The sequence below is a fragment of the Budorcas taxicolor genome, chromosome 13 (genome assembly GCF_023091745.1).
Source record: "Budorcas taxicolor isolate Tak-1 chromosome 13, Takin1.1, whole genome shotgun sequence".
Classification (NCBI taxonomy): Eukaryota; Metazoa; Chordata; class Mammalia; order Artiodactyla; family Bovidae; genus Budorcas; species Budorcas taxicolor.
In genome coordinates this window covers 61002495-61022791 of record NC_068922.1, presented here as the reverse complement: position 1 = coordinate 61022791, position 20297 = coordinate 61002495, and the positions used below count along the sequence as shown (strand labels likewise).

The 20297-nt window shown below is 48.6% G+C and overlaps 1 protein-coding gene across 1 annotated transcript in view; it reads left to right on the top strand.

The window, feature by feature from the left end:
• The window catches only part of BCL2L1 (BCL2 like 1), a 51519-nt gene extending 36587 nt beyond the window's left edge, over nucleotides 1-14932 (top strand). The window contains exon 3 of the mRNA XM_052650951.1: nucleotides 14382-14932. Within this exon, the coding sequence (XP_052506911.1) occupies nucleotides 14382-14519 (138 nt within the window). The 3' untranslated portion in view covers nucleotides 14520-14932. The remainder of the gene's footprint in view (nucleotides 1-14381) is intronic.
• Nucleotides 14933-20297: the final 5365 nt, after the last annotated feature.

Sequence of the window (20297 nt, the reverse complement as noted above, 5' to 3'; positions counted from 1 at the left end):
TTCACAGCCTGCAGCATTGATCAGTGTCAGAGTAGGGCAGCCCTGGGCAGAAAGGAGGAGGGAGTGGCTGCTTTGGACTGTGGAGTACTTAGAGGCACAGACCCCAGAAGGCAGCAGAGAATTAGGAAGGGGGTTGGCCCCAGAGATTAAACCTCTGTTCCTTATGGATTGCTACCCTAGTCCCTCCTGCCTGTTGTGTCAACACAGTGCAGATGTCTTTTCCAGAACTTTTTCCTGAGCTGGGGAGAACTTGGTGTCTGGGGAGCCCCAGGTACCCTGCCCAGTCAGTCACCTGGTATCTTGGGGCCTCCTAGTTTTTGCAGGCAATGAAGGTGGGGCTTAAGAGAGAGGGAACTGGCCTTCTTTCCTTCCCACCTGTCAGCCTACTTAGCAGCGCCTTCTCTGGGCCCAGCACTGGGCTCTCAGCCTAGGAGACAGAGCTCATGGTAAGAAATGAGCAGCTCAGCAAATGGGTGAGAGAGCCCAAGGAGACTTGGAGCAGGAGAGCAGAAGGCCTCCTTAAGGCCTGCACGTGGAGACCTAAGAGATAAGCAGGAGAGAGCTCAGCATAGGGACCAATGTGAGCAAAGATCCTGAGGCTGACAGATAATGGTGTGTGAGGAGTAAGCAGCCTGGCCCCAGACAAAGCTGAAGAAACCCTGCAGACCATGGAGAAAGACCTAAGACTCAAGCTGAGCCTTGGTCTAATAATACGAACAGTAATAATTACTTAAATTATTGCAAATCTACTAGGTGTCACATATAGTTCTAAGTCCTTTACATGAATTACTGTTGAATTTTCACAATGTTCTTGTGAAATGAGTACATCTTTAATTCCCATATTATTAATGAGGTCCAAAGCTAAACATCTTAGTCTAATTGCAAGACTTATTGGGTCCCTGCGTGCTCTTTGCTGTAGGAGCCCACCTTGGTGGAGAAAAAGAAGATAGCTAGTCACCATCCTTGGCCTCATCTAGATAGCACTGCTATTTTATAAATGAGGAAGCTGATACTCAGAGAGCAGCAGGACCTGGCTCAGGGCCTTAACCTTTTTCTGCTACCCGTGTTACCTTCTTGGTTAGCCCTTGGGAGAGTTGGAAGAGAGCAGCAGAGGAGAGAGAACCAGAACTAAGGCCAGCTAGGACAGGCGGTAGAGGGAAAGAGGCAAAAAGTTTTCCATTAGAGCAGATCAAAGGGAAATGTTTTCCAAAAGAGCTGCTCAAAAATGAAATGATCCACACAGGACGAAGGGAGCCCCTTCTCACAAGAGTGTATGTGGTGGGGTTGTGTCACTAAGTCTCATCCGACTCCTGCGACCCCATGGACTGTAGCCCTCCAGGCTCCTCTGTTCATGGGGTTTCCCAGGCAAGGATGCTGGAGTCGGTTGCCATTCCCTTCTCCAGGGCATCATCCTGACCCAAGGATGGAACCCGCGTCTCCTGCAGTGGCAGGCAGATTCTTTACTGCAAGTGTGTAAGCAGACGATGCCCTGTAGATAACTCCATGGTTCTGGACCATCTGGAGTGAAACAGACCTACTGTGTAATCAGGACACTCCAGCTTTCCTTTTGTTTGTTTTTTTCCTTTCAGTTTTATTGAAATGTATTTGACATATAGCACTGTAAAAGTTTAAGGTTTATAGCATAAAAATTTGATTTCCATACATCATGAAGTGATGACCACAGTAAGTTTAGGGAGCATCTATCATCTCGTAGAGGTACAAAATCAAGTAGAAAAAAGTTTTGTTTCTTATGAGAACTCTTAGGATTTATTCTTTTAAAACCTTTTATATATAACATACAGCAGTGTTAATTATACTTATTTTGTACATTACATCCCTAGTATCAATTTATAACTGGAAGTTTCCACCTTTTAGCCACCTTCTTCCTTCCCACTCCCCCTATCCCCCCAATCCCTGCCTCTGGTAACCACAAATCTGATCTCTTTTTCAAAAAATATTTATTTGGCTGCACTGGGGTACGCAGGATCTTTAGTTGTGGCATGTGGGATCTAATTCCCTGACTAGGGATTGAACCCCAGCCCCACCGTCCTCTACATTAGGAGCATGAAGTCTTGGCCACTGGACCACCAAGGAAGTCCCTGTTTGATTTCTTAAATATAATTGATCTACAGCATTAGGTTAGTTCCTGTTATACAGCATAGTGATTCCATAACTCTATACAATCCAAACTGATCACCACAATACGTGTAGTTAAGGTAAGTCACCATACAAACATGTTACATAATTATTGACTATATTCCCCACACTGTACATTTCATTCTCATGAAGCCTTATATATTTTGCAACTGAAAGTTTATGTCTCTTCATCTCTCTCACCTATTTCTTTTCTGTCCCTACCCCCTCCCTCTGTTAAACACCTGTTTGTTCTCTGTATCTATATTTCTGTTTTTGTTTTGTTTGTTTGTTTTGGATTAGAGTCCACACATATAAGTGAAACCATACTGTATTTGTCTTTCTCTGTCTGACTTATTTCACTAAGCATAATACTCTTTAGGTCCCTCCATGTTGTCACAAATGGCAAGACTTCATCCTTTTTGAATGGCTAGTATTTAGTGTTGTGTATTTGTATCACATTTTCTTTATCCATTCATCTGTTGATGGGCACTTAGGTTGCTTCCGTATCTTTGCTGTTGCAAATAATGCTTCAGTGAACATAGAGGTGCCTTTATCTTTTCTAATTAGCGTGTTTGTTTTCTTCACATAAATATACAGAGAGTGATATTGCTAAATTCTGTGGTGTGTGTGTGCACGCGCACATGCTCAATCATGTCCAACTCTTTGTGACCCCATGGAATGTAGCCCACCAGGCTCCTCTGTCCATGGGATTTTACAGGTGGGAATACTGGAGTGGGTTGCCAAGATCCCTTCTCTCGGGGATCTTCCTGACCCAGAGATCGAACTTACATCCCCTGCATTAGCAGGCAGGCTGGATCATATAATAGTTCTATTTTTAATTTTCTAAGGAATCTCCATGCTATTTCCATAATGGTTGCACCAACTCACATTCCCACCAATAGTACATGAGGATTCCCTTTTTTCCACATCCCCATCAATGATTGTTGTTTGTTGTCTTTTTGATAACAGCCATTCTGACAGGTGTGAGGTGTTAGCTGATTGTGGTTTTGATTTGTCTTTTCCTAATGGCTCAGATCATGAACTCCTTATTACCAAATTCAGAAAAATTGAAGAAAGTAGGGAAAACCACTAGACCATTCAGGTATGACCTAAATCAAATCCCTTATGATTATACAGTGGAAGTGAGAAACAGATTTAAGGGCCTAGATCTGATAGATAGAGTGCCTGATGAACTGTGAACGGAGGTTCGTGACATTGTACAGGAGACAGGGATCAAGACCATCCCCATGGAAAAGAAATGCAAAAAAGCAAAATGGCTGTCTGAGGAGGCCTTACAAATAGCTGTGAAAAGAAGAGAAGTGAAAAGCAAAGGAGAAAAGGAAAGATATAAGCATCTGAATGCAGAGTTCCAAAGAATAGCAGGAAGAGATAAGAAGGCCTTCTTCAGCGATCAGTGCAAAGAAATAGAGGAAAAGAACAGAATGGGAAAAACTAGAGACCTCTTCAAGAAAATTAGAGATACCAAGGGAACATTTCATGCAAAGATGGGCTCAATAAAGGACAGAAATGGTATGGACCTAACAGAAGCAGAAGATATTAAGAAGAGGTGGCAAGAATACACAGAAGAACTGTACAAAAAAGATCTTCACGACCCGGATAATCACGATGGTGTGTTCACTCATCTAGAGCCAGACATCCTGGAATGTGAAGTCAAGTGGGCCTTAGAAAGCATCACTACGAACAAAGCTAGTGGAGGTGATGGAATTCCAGTGGAGCTATTTCAAATCCTGAAAGATGATGCTATAAAAGTGCTGCACTCAATATGCCAGCAAATTTGGAAAACTCAGCAGTGGCCACAGGACTGGAAAAGGTCAGTTTTCATTCCAATCCCAAAGAAAGGCAATAACAAAGAGTGCTCAAACTACCGCACAATTGCACTCATCTCACACGATAGTAAAGTAATGCTCAAAATTCCCCAAGCCAGGCTTCAGCAATACGTGAACTGTGAACTCCCTGATGTTCAAGCTGGTTTTAGAAAAGGCAAAGGAACCAGAGATCAAATTGCCAACATCTGCTGGATCATGGAAAAAGCTAGAGAGTTCTAGAAAAACATCTATTTCTGCTTTATTGACTATGCCAAGGCCTTTGACTGTGTGGATCACAATAAACTGTGGAAAATTCTGAAAGGAATGGGAATACCAGACCACCTGACCTGTCTCTTGAGAAACCTATATGCAGGTCAGGAAGCAACAGTTAGAACTGGACATGGAACAGCAGACTGGTTCCAAATAGGAAAAGGAGTATGTCAAGGCTGTATATTGTCACCCTGCTTATTTAACTTCTATGGAGAGTACATCATGAGAAACGCTGGACTGGAAGAAACACAAGCTGGAATCAAGATTGCCGGGAGAAATATCAATAACCTCAGATATGCAGATGACACCACCCTTATGGCAGAAAGTGAAGAGGAACTCAAAAGCCTCTTGATGAAAGTGAAAGAGGAGAGTGAAAAAGTTGGCTTAAAGCTCAACCTTCAGAAAACGAAGATCATGGCATCTGGTCCCATCACTTCGTGGGAAATAGATGGGGAAACAGTGGAAACAGTGTCACACTTTATTTTGGGGGGCTCCAAAATCACTGCAGATGGTGACTGCAGCCATGAAATTAAAAGACGCTTACTCCTTGGAAGAAAAGTTATGACCAACCTAGATAGCGTATTTAAAAGCAGAGACGTTACTTTGCTGACTAAGGTCCGTCTAGTCCAGGCTATGGTTTTTCCAGTGGTCATGTATGGATGTGAGAGTTCGACTGTGAAGAAGGCTGAGTGCCGAAGAATTGATGGTTTTAAAGTGTGGTGTTGGAGAAGACTGTTGAGAGTCCCTTGGACTGCAAGGAGATCCAACCAGTCCATTCTGAAGTAGATCAGCCCTGGGATTTCTTTGGAAGGAATGTTGCTAAGGCTGAAACTCCAGTACTTTGGCCACCTCATGCAAAGAGTTGACTCATTGGAAAAGACTTTGATGCTGGGAGGGATTGAGGGCAGGAGGAGAAGGGGACGACAGAGGATGAGATGGCTGGATGGCATCACTGACTTGATGGACGTGAATCTGAGTGAACTCCGGGAGTTGGTGATGGACAGGGAGGCCTGGCATGCTGCGATTCATGGGGTGGCAAAGAGTCTAACACGACTGAGCGACTGAACTGAACTGAACTGAATGTTTCTTGATGTTGAGCATCTTTTCATGTACCTGTTGGCTCTCCGTATGTTTTCTTTGGAAAAATGTCTGTTCAGATCTTCTGCCCACTTTGTAATCTGGTTATTTGTTTTTTTGATGTTGCATTGTATGAATTCTTTGTATATGTTGGATATTAACCCATTATCGGCTATATCATTTGCAGATATCTTCTGCCTTTTAGCTTCTAAAAGGCACCTTCTGCCTTTTAGTAGGTGGCCTTTTAGCTTTGTTGATAGTTTCCTTCTCCATGCAAAAGCTTTTTAGTCTAATGTGGTCCCATTTGTTTATTTTTGCTTTTGTTTCTTTTGCCTCTGAAGATGTATCCAAAAAATATCATATTACAAATCAAAGAACATACTGCCTGGGTTTTCTTCTAGGAATTTTATGGTTTTGGGTATTACGTTTAAGCCTTTAATTCATTTAAAATTTATCTTTGTGCGTGCTGTGAGAGAATCATCCAGTTTGATTCTTTTGCATGTAGTTGTCCATGTAAGTGTGGGTTCATTTCTGGTCTCTCTGTTCCATTGATCTATGTGTCTGTTTTTTCTGCTGGTACCAAACTGTTTTGATTACTGTAGCTTTGTAGTATAGTTTCCAATCAGAGAGCATGATACTTCCAGCTTTCGTTTTTTCTCAAGATTATTTTGGCTATTGGAGGTCTTTTGTATTTCCATACAAGTTTCATAATTATTTATTCTAATTCTGTGGAAAATGCCATTGATATTTTGATAGGGATTGTACTGTATCTATAGATTTGTACTCCATCTTTCTGAACCTCAACTGGGAAGTGAGGCTGTTAGGGGTGAGCTTGAGCATCACATGGAAGGTTGGATGGGCATCTTTTAAGGTCACTCTTGAGTCTCTGATTCTGTTTCAAGGCTGAGCCTTGGTCCTTCTCACCCTGGACACTGGGAGAAGAATGAAAGGCTGTGGCCATCTACTCATGAAAGATACGGCGTTCATACTGAAGGCTGCATCCCTGGAGCCCATGAGCCACAACTACTGAGCTTGTGTGCCACAACCTGGAGCCTGTGCTTTGCAGCAAGAGAAGCCACTGCAGTAAGCCCTGTGCACCACAACTAGAGAAAGCCTGCACACAGTGAAGACCCGGAGCAACCAGAAATAAAATAACTAAGTAATAAGTAAAAATACCTAGAAGAGAGTGGATAGGGAGTTAGTTACCAAGGATGAGATAAGGTTGAGATGAGGGGAGTTTTCAGATTTCCAGGGAATGAATGCATATGAGCAGGTAGCATCTGCCCAGGAGCCATTAAGCCTTTGGGCTCTGGAGCCAGACTGCCTGGATTCAGATCCCTGCTCTGTCATTTATGAACTGGATGGCCTTGGGAGGTCACTTGACCTCTCTGTGCCTGTTTCCTCATCTGTAACATGGTGAGTAATGATAGCACTTACTTCATGGGGTTCTTATGAGGCTTCAGTGAATTTACATATACAACAAAGCTCTTGGCACCACACCTGGTGCTTGGTAAGTGCTCAGTAAATCTCAGCCATCACTCCCTGGGAAGGAGATCGAGAGCCCCTAAATGAGCGTCTGTGCCCCCGGTAAAGACTTTTCTGAATTACCTTTATCTGCCTCCAAGACTGGTACCCAGCTTCTGAGCTGAGGCGGTGGAGAGCTTGCACTGCACTGCTGGGCCTGATAGCTTTCTCAATTCCCTAACGGAGGTGTTATCTCCTCCCGGCACAACCACTTCCTTTTCTGAGAAATGAGCACATCTGTCAGGCTTAGCTTCTTAGAACTAATGGAGGGGGGCAGGCGGGGGAGGAGAGGCTGGCAGCTGACAAGGGCAGACTTAAAGAAAGATTACCAAGAAGTTTGCTGTAAGGATGCCTCCAAATAGCCCCGACAGCCCAAATGGCTTGGGCTCCCCATTCCACCCTCTTCTATCACAACACCAAGGTCGCTTTGCTTTACCAAGTGCTTTCATCCCCTTTTCTCACCATCCTGCCTGTGAGGTACAAAGCAGGAGAAACTGAGGTTCAGAAGTAGAGAGGCCTGCTGTGCCACCCACCAACTGGGCTGACTCAGCTGAGGTGTCAGCCCAGCTCTCTAGCCACCCATCTCTTAGTCCCTGCCCCATGGAGCCACCTCTCTGAGTTGCCTACGTCCAGGCCTGTGGTCCCCAGGGTGGAGGAGAGAGGCTGTGTTCCTCTCATTTTGCTGAAGCCCACACACAACCCACCCCCCTGCCTCCCACCCCCCTGGGAAACCCAAGGGAAGTGGATTCCAACCACAAACCTCACTTCTTCCGAGTCTCCGCCTGCAGCTCCCTGCTGAGAGAGTGATAAGGCCTCCTCCTTTGCCCCACTGCCCACTTGCCTGCCATCTCTGTGAGATCTCCTAGCAAAGCCTCATTTGTCTATTCAGTTGGCATTTGTCAGCCTCTCCCTCAGGGAAACTGAGTCCAAGAGCAGAAAGTGACTCATGGCCTGCCTGTGCAGGGCTTTGATGAGGCCGGGTAAGGTACATTCTTGATGTTCCTGGCACTTTCCCTGGGCTGCTAGGAGCCCCTTCCTCTTCTCCACCTACCTCTTTCCAGAAATAACCAAGCAGGAAGGAAGCAGTGGGCCTGGGCCCTCCAGAGTCACACTAGAGGAAGGAAGGGCCCGTCTGGCAGCGGTGCTTGTTCTCCACTAAAGCCCGGACGGAAGGGTTTCACTTTCTCTCCTGGCCTTCGTCACATCCTTTTCCTGTGGCACCCAGTTCCCCTCAGCTGGCTTGGGGCCAGAACTCATTCATTCAGCTGGTGCTTCAGGCCACCTTCCTCCTCCTAGAGCGACCCAGGGCTATAGGCCTTGCCGCAGAATATGAACTGGTTCTTCAGTTACCCACTTGAGACAGGTCTCTCAGTATCTCTGAGCCTCGGCCTACCTGAGCTTAAGAGTGAGGACCTCCTTCAGCAATAGTGCATGCACCTGGCCTATGACGGGACTTTGAGAACAGTTGTCCTTTCGTAAGTGAGCAGAGCACTGGGTAGAGGCTAGGAGCAAAGGTACTGGAGCCAGATTTTGGTGCAGGCAACCCAGTCATGTCACCAGACCGTTGTGTGACCTTGGGCAAGTCACACATTATCTGTGGGCCTCGGGTCTATCAGCTGTTTGGTGGGTTAATAGTAGAACCTACTGGCCCACAGAGCGTAGAGACGGTTTAATGAACCAATCCACAGAAAGGACCAAGGAGAGGGTCTTGCAAGATAAGTGCTCTGGAAATGTCAGCTGCTGCTGCCGCCACTGAGGAGCCTAGTTCTCTCTGGGTGGAGACAGCAGGGACCCAAGATGGCAAGATTGGACCTCAGAATGAGTAAGAGGCCAGAACTCAGACAAATCCCAGTCCTACCACTTGCTGGACAGAGATTATGGAAGCCACCATCTTGACATCTGTAGAATGAGGCTCCAATAAAAATGTTCTGAGGGCTGACTGAACGTAGTCATTCATTTGTTCATTTGTTCATCTCAAATGGATTCATTTAGAACAGCACCTGCTGTGTTCTAGGTGCAGCACCAGCTTCTTCAGGTACAAGTGACAAAAACCACACACAGTCTAGTTGGGGAGACAGGACCAGAAACACTCAGGCGAACGTGACTGTGCATGCGCCAGGGAATACGGCCTCTTCGGAGTGAAGTGCTTCAGTTCAGTGCCTGGAGCAGGCAAAACATTCACGTGTGTGGTATAAAGGTCAGCTGCCATCATAGCAGATTGTGTGTGTGTTTTGTTTTTTTTTTTTTCTTTTTGGCTGCACTGGGTCTTCGTTGCTTTTTCTTAGACTTTCTCCGTTTGTGGTGATCTGGGGCTGCTCTCTAGTTGCAGTGTGCGGGCTTCTCATTGTGGTGGCTTCCCTTGTTGCGGAGCACGGACTCCTGGGTCGCGAGCTTCAGTGGTTGCGGCTCCCAGGCTCTAGAGCACAGGCTCAGTAGTTGCGGCGCATGGGCTTTGTTGCTCCATGCCATGTGGGATCTTCCCGAACCAGAGAGCGAACCCATGTCCCCTGCATTGGCAGGCGGATTTCTATCCCCTGCACCACCAGGGATGTCCCAGATATTATACTGTTATTTAAAAAGTGAGGACACTATGGGCTCAAGAAGCAAAGTAACCTGCTCAAAGCCATGCCACTCGGGAGAAGCGTCGAGATGTGGGAGGTGAGAGGGAAGGGTGAGTAGTGGAGAACTGACTGGGTTCAAGCAGGAAGTGTGTTCTAGCCCCTGGCAGGGCAGGTGGTCCACTGGCACTTGGACTGCTGCTCAAGGACAATGCTGTGCCAGCCTTTCTCCCGACTTCTGCAGGATTGCAGGTGGCTGCAAGGTAACCTTCATCGTGCAGTTGACTTTGTCTGGGCAGAGATCTAGCTGAAGCCAGTCTGTGCCTGTCTGGATGAGCCCCTGGCTTCAGACATGTCAGTCTTGATCCCTGCCTATACCGAGTCCCCGGACTGACAGGCGAGACCACCATACAGAGGGCCTCAACCTGGGGACGCTGCTGCCTCTCCTTCTCACCTCAGGGTCTTGGCACTTGGTACTTCTGCTGGAACATGCTCTTTTTCACCCAAGAGTTTTTTTTTTTTTTTTCTTTGCATTTGGCTTCACTGGGTCTTAGTTGTGGCACGTGGGATCTAGTTCCCCAAACAGGGATCAAACCTGGGCCCCCTGTGTCGGGACTGCAGACTTAGCCACTGGCCCACCCGGGAAGTCTCATCACCCAAGATTTTTGATCCTCCCTTGGCCACTGCCACCTAGTCATTTAGGACTCAGTTTAGACTCCCCACCCTCCCCCAGAGAGACCTCCTCTGACCACTCCACCTGCATCAGTCCACTGGTATTCTTCACCACCTGCCTAGGACTTACTCTCTTCAAAACCCCATCATATCTGAAATTGTCTTGCCTCTTATTCTCTTCGCTTCTCTCTAGGACTGTGTTTCTCAACCTTACTTTCTCCTCACCACTCCCTACTAAGGAGTCTTTTTAGTTTTTAGACATGTTTATCTTAATTGCCCTGGCATAAGTTTGAATAACACAGCTGTGCTGTGTATCTCTCTCTGTGCTATGTCCTCACCCCACCCCCATGGAGAATGCATGGACTAGAACATAAGCTCTGTGAGAGCAGGGACCTTGTTTGTCCTGTTCAGTGCTGGGCCCAAGGCACGGTAGACAGTGAGTAGTTATGGTATGAACGAAGGTCCAAAATCTCTGGGAGTACAAAGAAGATGTTCCTGCTGGAGTTGAAGGAAGGATAAGTAGGGAAGTATGGAAGACAGGACTCCAAAGTGGTCACATAAGCTGGGTAGGGTTGGCTGACTAAGGCGGAGATGGGGAGGGTTACCAGTTAGAGGGCTCAGAGCTGGCCAGGGCTCAGGGGCCTGAAGCACTCTGGGCTGTGTGGCTGTGGCCATCCCACGCAGGTGGCCGGGACTGTTGGAGGCAGGACCTTGAAAGTGGTCCCAGCCTTACTTGTCCTGGGGACCCTGATTCTTGTCTAACCATTCTGAAGGGCCCCAGTGCTAGATGGTAGAGGCCAAGCTCTCCCACAAACTGGCTCTTTGAAACTGTAGAGTGGGTGAGTAGGTGGGCCTTGTTGACTGCGAGTCTGTAGCCTAGGAATCCATGGTTCTCCACCTGTCCCCAGTGGTCCTGAAAACCCCTACATGGATCCCATGGTAGCACTCACAGCTACAAAGAGAAGCTTACCCCGTTTTGCCCTGCCCCACACTGAGAATGCACATAGTCCCTTAGGCTGGGTCTCCTGAAAGCCTCTGGGACCTCCCTGCCGCCCACCTTACATCTGACCCCCTGTCTACCACGGCAGCTCTGGCTCAAACCAGTGGGAGCCACTGAGCAGCAGTGGGGGCTTATCTCTGCTTTTCCAGACCAGGGCAGTTCTGCAATCCTGTTTGTTTATCCAGAGCAGCCGCCTGCTGAGAAAATGGCTGTGTTTGTTTCCAAGTGTGTCGTGTGAACCATGGGCTAAATATACCCACGCCACTGCCTCCCCGGCACCCGCCCTGGAACAGCACGCCCCGCTTTGCTCCTGCTCTCTCTGTGAAAGCAATCCCCAGGATCCTCTCCCCCTCCCTAGGAGGAGCTTCTGAAATGGAGATGAAGATTGTCCAAGCGCGGGTATGCACGGGTGGGGGCTGGGCCGATCAGAGACTTGTCTCCGTGGCACCGACAGGAGAATGTTCCCTCCACCCTGGAATGACTGTTCCTGGACAGTGAGTGCTTTGTGCCCTTGCAGGGACGGGGCCTGTTTATTCCAGCTCAGCCCAGAGCCGAAAATTTCCTGTGGCTGCCAGCCCTCTACTTCAGGAAAGTTCCCATCGAGGGAGCCAGGCCTCTCCCACTTTGGCTGCAGCCCAGTGTCCCTGGTTTCTTGTGGGACATTTGGCCCCTTGGGATAATTTCTGGCCATGGCTCCCTCTCCCATGCTCCTCACAGCCCAGGACTCCCTCATCACAGATCAGTCTTTTTCGTGACTGCACCTGGGGCCTCCTTCACTTAGGACCAGAAAAATTTCAATTCCTGTAAGAATTTTCTGGTCCAACAAGAAACCTAGGGAGGCTAAGCAGGATGAAGGCCAAAGTGTAAGGACTCTGGCTGCTGCCACTGCCCTTCTCTTCCCAGGCGCAAGGCCCCCTCCACCCCAGCCCCCACATAGGGAATATTCCTGCTGTAGCAGCACCCCTTGTGGCTCAGCTGGTAAAGAATTCCCCTGCAATGCGGGAGACCTGGGTTGGGCAGATCCCCTGGAGAAGGGAAAGGCTACCCACTCCAGTATTCTGGCCTGCATAGTTCATGGGGTTGCAGAGAGCGACTTTCACATTCACAGCAGCTCCCAGGTTGGGACCAGGCAGTCCTGGGCTTTGATCCTGGCTCTGCCCCCTGTTAACTGAGTGACCCCAGGCAAGGTCTTTCCGACTCTGTACCTCAGTTGTTTCATCTGTGACATGGGGCTCAGATCGCTACATCTGAGGATTCTGATGAAGGTGACAGGGATGACAGTATCTGGAACTTAGGAGGCATGTAAAACCTTTGTTCTCCTCATGTATTTAGTGATCACTGACTCTGTGCCAGACACTGTTTTGGGTTCTGGGTATATAGAAACAGGACAGCCTCTATGCCTCATCAGGACATGACTACTGCAGGAGATCAGTCAAAACAAAGACCCAAAAGGGCAGGCTCTGCTTCCAGAAAGTGCTAAGAAGAAAAATAGACCAAGGTGAGGGAATAGGTAGCGAGAGATCAGGGTAGGGGGTACTATATTAGACAAGGTGGCCAGGGAAGGCATCCCTGAGGAGATGGCATTTGAACAGAGTTAGGAGTGAAATGAGGGAGCCTGGGGTCGAGTGCTCCAAGCCACAAGGGCAGCAGGTCCTGAGCTCAGCAGATGTTGCAGCAACAGCCCAGGCAGCTAGAGTAGAATGTGCAGTGCGGAGGGGCTGGGGCCTACTGGACCTCATTGGCCTTGGTGAAGACTCGATTCCGTCTGTGATGGGGAGCCTTGGAGAGCTTGAGAGCATGGAGTGACAGGCTCAGTGGTGGGGTTTTCCCCACCTGCCCGCCTTCCCTTCCCAGTGCCTTTTCCCCTTTCTAGAAGGACTCTGCTCTGGCTCACACATCACTGCTGCCTCCCTAATGGCTTAGTAAATATAGAGGATTCTTTGAGTCAAGTTGTCAGTTCAATGTGTATGACCCTCTGCTAGGTACCAGGGACATGAACGGACATGACCCTCATTCTAAGTGCAAGGAAAAGCTGTTGGTGTGCCACACCCTGACCTATGTTTTAAAAAATCTTGGCGTGGAGTGAGGGGGTGTCGTCAAGACTAGAAGTAGGGCCCGGCAGATATCATAGTGAGCAAACTGTCCGGGTGGGATGTGGAAGCCAACCAGAAATGGCAGGCATGGTCTGAGGGGGCCACCCCATGGCTCAGCCACTCTGGCCCAGGTAGAGTGTGGGCCCACAGTGTGAGTTCATGGTGGAGAAGCAAGACCGCAGTCTCTGGAACCAGCCAGTGGTCTGCTCCCTCCCTGGGCAGTCGAAGCACACTGGTCCTAGATGTCAGATGTTTAGATTCCGGTTCCTCCACAAAGCTGGGTGACCTGATCAAGTTCCTCTGCACTCAGAGGCCGGGCTTCCTGGTCTGCCAGTGGGGAGAGACAGCCCGCACTGCAGCATTGTTGAGAGGATTAAAGGACAAACGGGGTGCAAGGTGCCCTCATTAAAGGGCGCTCCAAGCTCCCCTCCGCCTCCCCCACAGATTGGTTCTACCCTAGGCTGGGTCATTCAGCCCGCAGCCCCTCCTTTGTGGTATCATGTGCTTCCCTCCTGACTAGCTTCAGGGCAGAGGACTGTTGCTCACCTCCCCCTGGGCCCCGGGTCCTGCCCCCCTGGGGTGGGGGACAGGGCCTCATGGACCCCGTCCCAGTCCTGCACTGCTGTTGCCCTCTCTATTCCACCCTGCTCTGCCCACCCATCAGCCTGCCCTGGTCAGAGGCTTCCTCCAGACCTGCCCTGCCCCAGAATCACTCTGAGAGTTTCCCCTGTCTCTTTTCACCCCCTTCCTCCCTCTCTCCCTCCTTTAGAGCAGTGGAAAGGCTGAGGCCTGGTAGTTCTGCTCTGCCCTCAGGCTCAACTGCTTCCTCCAGGCTTCCAGACCACAGGTGTTCCAGCTCTCACTCACCCCTTCAGGCTCATCTCCTCCCCTCTCCTCCTCTCCTGCTCCAGCCCCTTGGCCTCCCTCAGTTCCCTGCCCATCTCTTTCCCAGCTCAGGTTCTGAGGGACCACTTCCTAGCTGGCTGACCTTGGACAGAACTCTTCTACTTTGCACCTGTTTTCTCAGCAGTAAAATGGGTTGGTTATCCCCGGCTGAGGGTCAGGAGGAAGAGCCGCCCTTAACCCTTTATCTGGCCCAAAGCTGGCATGGACAGCAGCAGTTTTTCGGCTCAGCAAGGTCATCACACGCCAACCGCCCGCTTTGTCCCATCCAGATTCCTGTTTGAGAACTCACACAGTTCCCTTCTCTTCTGTCCCCCCGCAGGACACGTTTGTGGAACTCTACGGGAACAACGCAGCAGCCGAGAGCCGGAAGGGCCAGGAGCGCTTCAACCGCTGGTTCCTGACGGGCATGACTGTGGCTGGTGTGGTTCTGCTGGGCTCGCTCTTCAGTCGGAAATGACCAGACACTGACCACCAACTCACCGACACACCCCCATCCTGCCCCTACCACATCTCTCCGTCCAGCCACCATTGCCACCAGGAGAACCACTCCATGGAGCCCACAGCCACCCACACATCACAGGGTTGGGCCTAGACCTGGTCCCCCGCAATTAGTTTTCTAGAATTTACATGCTTCTGTGAGAGCTGCGTTCCTCAATTCTCGTGGCATCAAAACCCACAAAATTCCCTAGAACCTGCCCCGGTGGAAGCTAACAGGTGTTGGGGGTTGTGACTGGGGGCTGGAGTGCCCCACCCAATTGGTGGGTCCCCTTCCGCATTTAGGGTCCCTGAGCATGCTTTCTTGCCAGGGAGCTGGAAAGTTTTCTGACCCTTTTCCCCAGAAAGAGAGACAATAGATTGCCTTCATTTTGATGTCTGTGGCCTCAGAATTGATTATTTCCTGTCTCCCCCCTCCTCCCAGCCCTGGGCGCCGCACCCCCCCCTCCATTCATCCCCACCCTCCAAGAGCCACTTAGGGCCCACTTCTGACTAATTAGGGATTCAGGATGCTTGGGATAAAGAAATAAGGACCAGGACCCCCTCCCCCCATCTGACCCAGCCAAAGTCCCTTCCCCCAATCCCAGTGTCCTCTGGAGGTCTCTGGCTGGAGGCCGGCCTCACCCGAGATGGAGGGACTATAGCTGTAGGAAGCACCCCATGCCAGCTCTGGGGTGGCCTTGCAGTTTAGCACCACCCCAGTTCTTCCCCTTCCCTGGCTCCATGACCATGACTGAGGGACCAACTGGGCCTGAGATAGGTGCCGCAGAGCTGTTTATGGCCTCAGCTGCCTCACTTCCTGCAAGAAGATAAGCCTGTGGCGTCTTTGCCTTGGGCTGCTGCCCGTGGGTTTCAGGGGCCATGGTCCAGAGGTGAGGGGGAGCTACGGGGAGCAGCTGTGGGAGCCCTAGGGTCTTCCTACCTCAGGCAGGAAGGGCAGGAAGGAGAGCCTTGTGCGTGGGGTGGAGCTGGGACTGGCCAGAGGGGCCAGCCCTGCCTGGCCTGAACAATTTGTATCCCACCCCCATTCAGCCTGAGCAGCCGGGCTGCCAAGGTCAGGATGGCCTGGCCAGGAGCTCTTCTGACCTCCCTCTCTCCTCTGCTCCACACATGGCCTGTCTCATCCCTGGGGGTGCAGGCCTAGCCCCGGCCACCCCGGGCTCTCTGCTGTACATATTTGAAACTAGTTTTTATTCCTTGTGAAGATGATATACTATTTTTGTTAAGCGTGTCTGTATTTATGTGTGAGGAGGTGCTGGCTTGCAGTGCGTGTGCACGTGGAGAGCTGGTGCCCGGAGATCGAACAGCCTGGTGCTCCCTGCACCCCCACCCCACCCCACCCCCCGCCCTGGTCTGGGGAAGCCAGCCGGGGGTCCTGGCTCCTGAGAGGCACCTGTCCCTCCCCCAACCCCCACCCCACACTTTTTCCAGCTCTTTGAAATAGTCTGTGTGAAAGTGAAGGTGCAGTTCAGTAATAAAATGTGTTCTTCGTGAGCAAAGGGCCTGGGCTCCTGTGTGCTCCGGGAGGGGACGCTGGGCTGGCAGAAGAGGCGCAGGAGAGTCCGGTACCTGTGCTGACTCTGCTGCCCTAACCTTGGACAAGTCCCTTCTTCCTCACTCTGGTCCTAAATTTCTCCACCTGACCCTGGGTCTGCTTTGAGCCCCTGCTGTGTGCTGGGCACTGACTGTGTGTGAACATGACAGACAGTCCCTGCCCTCAGAAGTTGGTATTCTAGTGGGAGGCACAGTCAAGTGCCCACTTGGCTCTGTGTAGGCACAGTCCTGAACAAAAGTGAAAGTGTTACTCAAACTTCATGGACTGTAACCCGCCAGGCTCCTTGTCCATGGAATTCTCCAGGCAAGAATACTGGAATGGGTTGCTGTTCTCTTCTCCAGAGGATCTTCCTGACCCAGGGACTGAACCCAGGTCTCCTGCATTGTAGGCAGATTCTCTACTGTCTCAGGCACCAGACAATCCCAGCCCTAGGCACTGGGAATTCTGCAGAGAAGCCCTTTCCTTTATGGAGCTTCCATTCTGGTCGGGGAGACAGGGAGATGAATATAAGGACGGCTCTGTTGCAGGGCAAAGGTGGAAACAGAATGACTCTGAGGAAGCATGGCAAGACATGAAAGCCCTAGTGGGGAAGGAGATAAGAAGGAGTCAAGATAACATTTTAAAGATAATCCCACAAGATCAGCTGATGGATTGGAGAGAGCTCTAGAGAGAAAGAGGAACCATGGGTGATTCAAGGTTTTGAAATAATGATACCATTATAATCCCAAAGTGAAGCACCCATCTGAGGCCAAGAAGTTCATAGTGAGTGCTCTAACAGCATTTAACATGGAACCTGAGCTTGTCTGGGAGTCAGGGAGGGCTCCCTGGAAGAAATGATATCAGAACCAGAGCCTGAAGAGTCTGTAAGAGTTCTCCAAAAGAAGCGGCGAGGCAGGAAGAGTGGTCCTGCTGAAGAAGCAAATGCAAGGACGAGCAAGAATTTTCTTCAGGCTGAAGGAAAGTTGGCGTGTCTGGGGTCTCCTGGGTCAGTATGACGCCAGAAAGGTGGAATGGGGGTACTGGATTTGATCCTGAGGGCAGTGAGAGCCAGAGGAAAGTTGTTAGGGGGTGATATACCACTTAGACCCCAAAGCGCCCTCTGGCTGCTATGTGAAGAAGGCTCTGGAGGGAGAGCAGAGTGGAGAAGCCATGGCTCGGTTAACGCTCCAGTTCTGAGGGTGGTCAGCCAGGTGTGTATCCTGGGTCGCCATTCCTGGTCTTTGCTCAAGTAACCTAGCCTATGTCCTAGCTTTTCCATCTGTGAAATGGGTAGGATTGCAGTACCCATCTCAAATGATAGTGGTCAAAAGTGAATGAGAGATAACCCAACAAAGCTTGGGTGAACTGGAAGTTGGGGGGAGGGGGGGCAGCGATGACCCTGCCATCAAGAAGACCCTCAAAAGGAAGAAAGAGGTGTTCCTCAGAGAGTTCAACTGGCTGTGGCCGGAGATCCGGGAAGGGTCTGGGAAAAGGAGCATGACTCCAGGGCCAGGCCCTCCAGCTAGGGAGGCGGGCGCTCCAGCTGGGGCCTGGGGGGGTGCTCCTCCCCATCTGCTTTCAAGAGCGAGCTTGACTGCCCCCTGGTGGCCAGGGGTTTCCACCTGAAAGCCACTCCCACCCCAGATGCCTGCTCCCAGTGCTTCAGAGGACCTGTCGTCTCCTGACTGGCCAGCTTTCCCCTGTGTCCCCATCTTCTGCCCTGTTCACAGAAGGACGTCTATACTTCCAACCTTTAGGTGCCAAGTTCATAGCTTTTCACGGCTCCTGGCTCAGGGTCACCATTCTCCAAAGCCTCCAGGCTTCTATATCTTTAGGCCCAGATATACCCGTGGCCGGTAACCTAACCACTCAAGTCCCCTCTCCAGATTCTTGAGATTCTTTCAGAAATGCCTTTTTACATAACTTTGTTGTTGTTGTTGTAAAGTTGCTAAGTCGTGTTCAACTCTTTGCAACTCCATAAACTGTAGCATGCCAGGGTCCTCTGTCCTCCACTATCTCCCAGAGTTTGCTCAAATTCATGTCCCTTGAGTCAGTGATGCTGTCTAACCATCTCATCCTCTGCCACCCTCTTCTCGTTTTGCCATCAATCTTTCCCAGCATCTTTTCCAGTGAGTCACCTCTTCACATCAGGTGGCCAAAATATTGGAGCTTCAGCTTCAGCAACAATCCTTCCAATGAATATTCAGGGTTGATATCCTTTAGGACTGACTGATCTCCTTGCAGTCCTAGGGACTCTCAAAAGAGCCTTCTCCAGCACCACAGTTTGAAAGCATCAATTCTTTCACATAATATGTAACTATATTCTGATCCATTATTTTACACAAAGAGTAACACACATTGTGCCTGGTTTTTTTCTGCCTAGTTTATCTTATAAAAGTTTCCATGTTTATACATGAATCCTTGATTGTTATACAGCTTCAGCAGGTAACTCATGGCAGATTAATTCTTCTTTCTAGCTGTATAATATTCCACAAATGTTTTAACCAGACCCTGAACTCAGTCATTCCAACCTTAAACATATGGTGTGAAAAGTGAAAGTGAAGTCACTCAGTCCTATCTGACTCTTTGTGACCCTATGGACTGTAGCCCACCAGGCTCCTTGGTTCATGGAATTTTCCAGGCAAGAATACTGGAGTGGTTGCCATTTTCTTCTCCAGGGGGTCTTCCTGACCCAGGGATCGATCAGGTCTCCTGCATTGCAGGCAGACTCTTTACCCTCTGAGCCACCAGGGAATCCCAAACATGGCATGGCACACACATAAAATATTGGAATTGCACACTGAGGAAAAGCTGGAAGGGATTTTGGACATCTATGTGGGTCCTGGGGAAAAGTTAATTTCCATATATTTTTATGATGAGAAAAATATAGCAATATAACGTCCTAGGATATGAAGAATTAATTTTGACTACTAATCTAAATATATTATTTAAAATATATTCCTTAAAAAACTTGATCTTGTTCCTGTGAATGCAACTTTTTTTGGTCATTCATTTTTTTAATTTTTTTGCAACTTTTACATATAAGAGATTTTATGATCAAAATGGTTTACACAATTCCTGACCAAGATTAATGATGATCTCTTCAAATTCTTGGTAGTCAGCCCTATAAGACTTTGTCCCCTCAGGTAAGTGAGAAAAGAAAATGTTAAACTATTCCAGAACAATTGAAATTATATTTTTAATGTTCTTATTGTTCTTCCCTTTTTAAAATTGACAAATACAATGTTGTAATCAAGTTAATTTCAAATCCAAATGAACTTTTTCATTCTGGGTATTAAGAAAATAACTGAGTTCTAGAACATAGGAAATGACCTAAAGCTTTCAAAGTCTTTTTTTTTTTAAATTATATAGCTTATTAAAACTGAGCAAGGCTGTACAGCACAAAGGAAGAGAAGGAAGAAAGGGAAAGAAGGAAAGGAAAGCAAATTCTAAACCAATTCACTTAAGAACATGCAAGCCAAAGGTCTAAGTATGATATTAACAAATGGAATCCAACAAAATATAAAAAGAATACCTCATGACCTAGTAGGGCTTATTCCAGGTAAATAAGATTGCCTCAGTATAAGAAATCTTTCAGTGTAATTGTACTGAAGCATTAATAAAGAAAATCCTTATGGTAGCTCAGTTCAGTTCAGTTCAGTTCAGTCACTCAGTTGTGTCCGACTCCCTGCGACCCCATGAATCGCAGCACGCCAGGCCTCCCTGTTCATCACCATCCCCCGGAGTTCACTCAGACTCACGTCCATCGAGTCCGTGATGCCATCCAGCCATCTCATCCTCGGTTGTCCCCTTCTCCTCCTGCCCCATTTCAGTAGCTATCAAAATAATATTTTGTAAAATTCAACACCTATTTATTACTTTAAAAAATCTTTTATCAAGCTAAGAGTTGAAAGTTAGCTTCCACTTTTTTATACCCTTCTGAATTTCTTAGAGTTTAAGATAATGATTGTGTGCTTTGCTTGTGCAATTTTTTAAAGTTAACAAATCTTAGAAAAATCATCAACTTATGATCAAATTCATTACATAATATCCAGCTCTCCATTTTTCTGTCTCCACCATCACAGCCTTTGTCATGAATCAGGGGGAACAAAAAAACAAGGATTTTTTCTTAATCTATAACAAATAATAGAAATGAACATATATGATCCCTACTAATTTGTCTTCTTTGATTTTTTAATAGATATC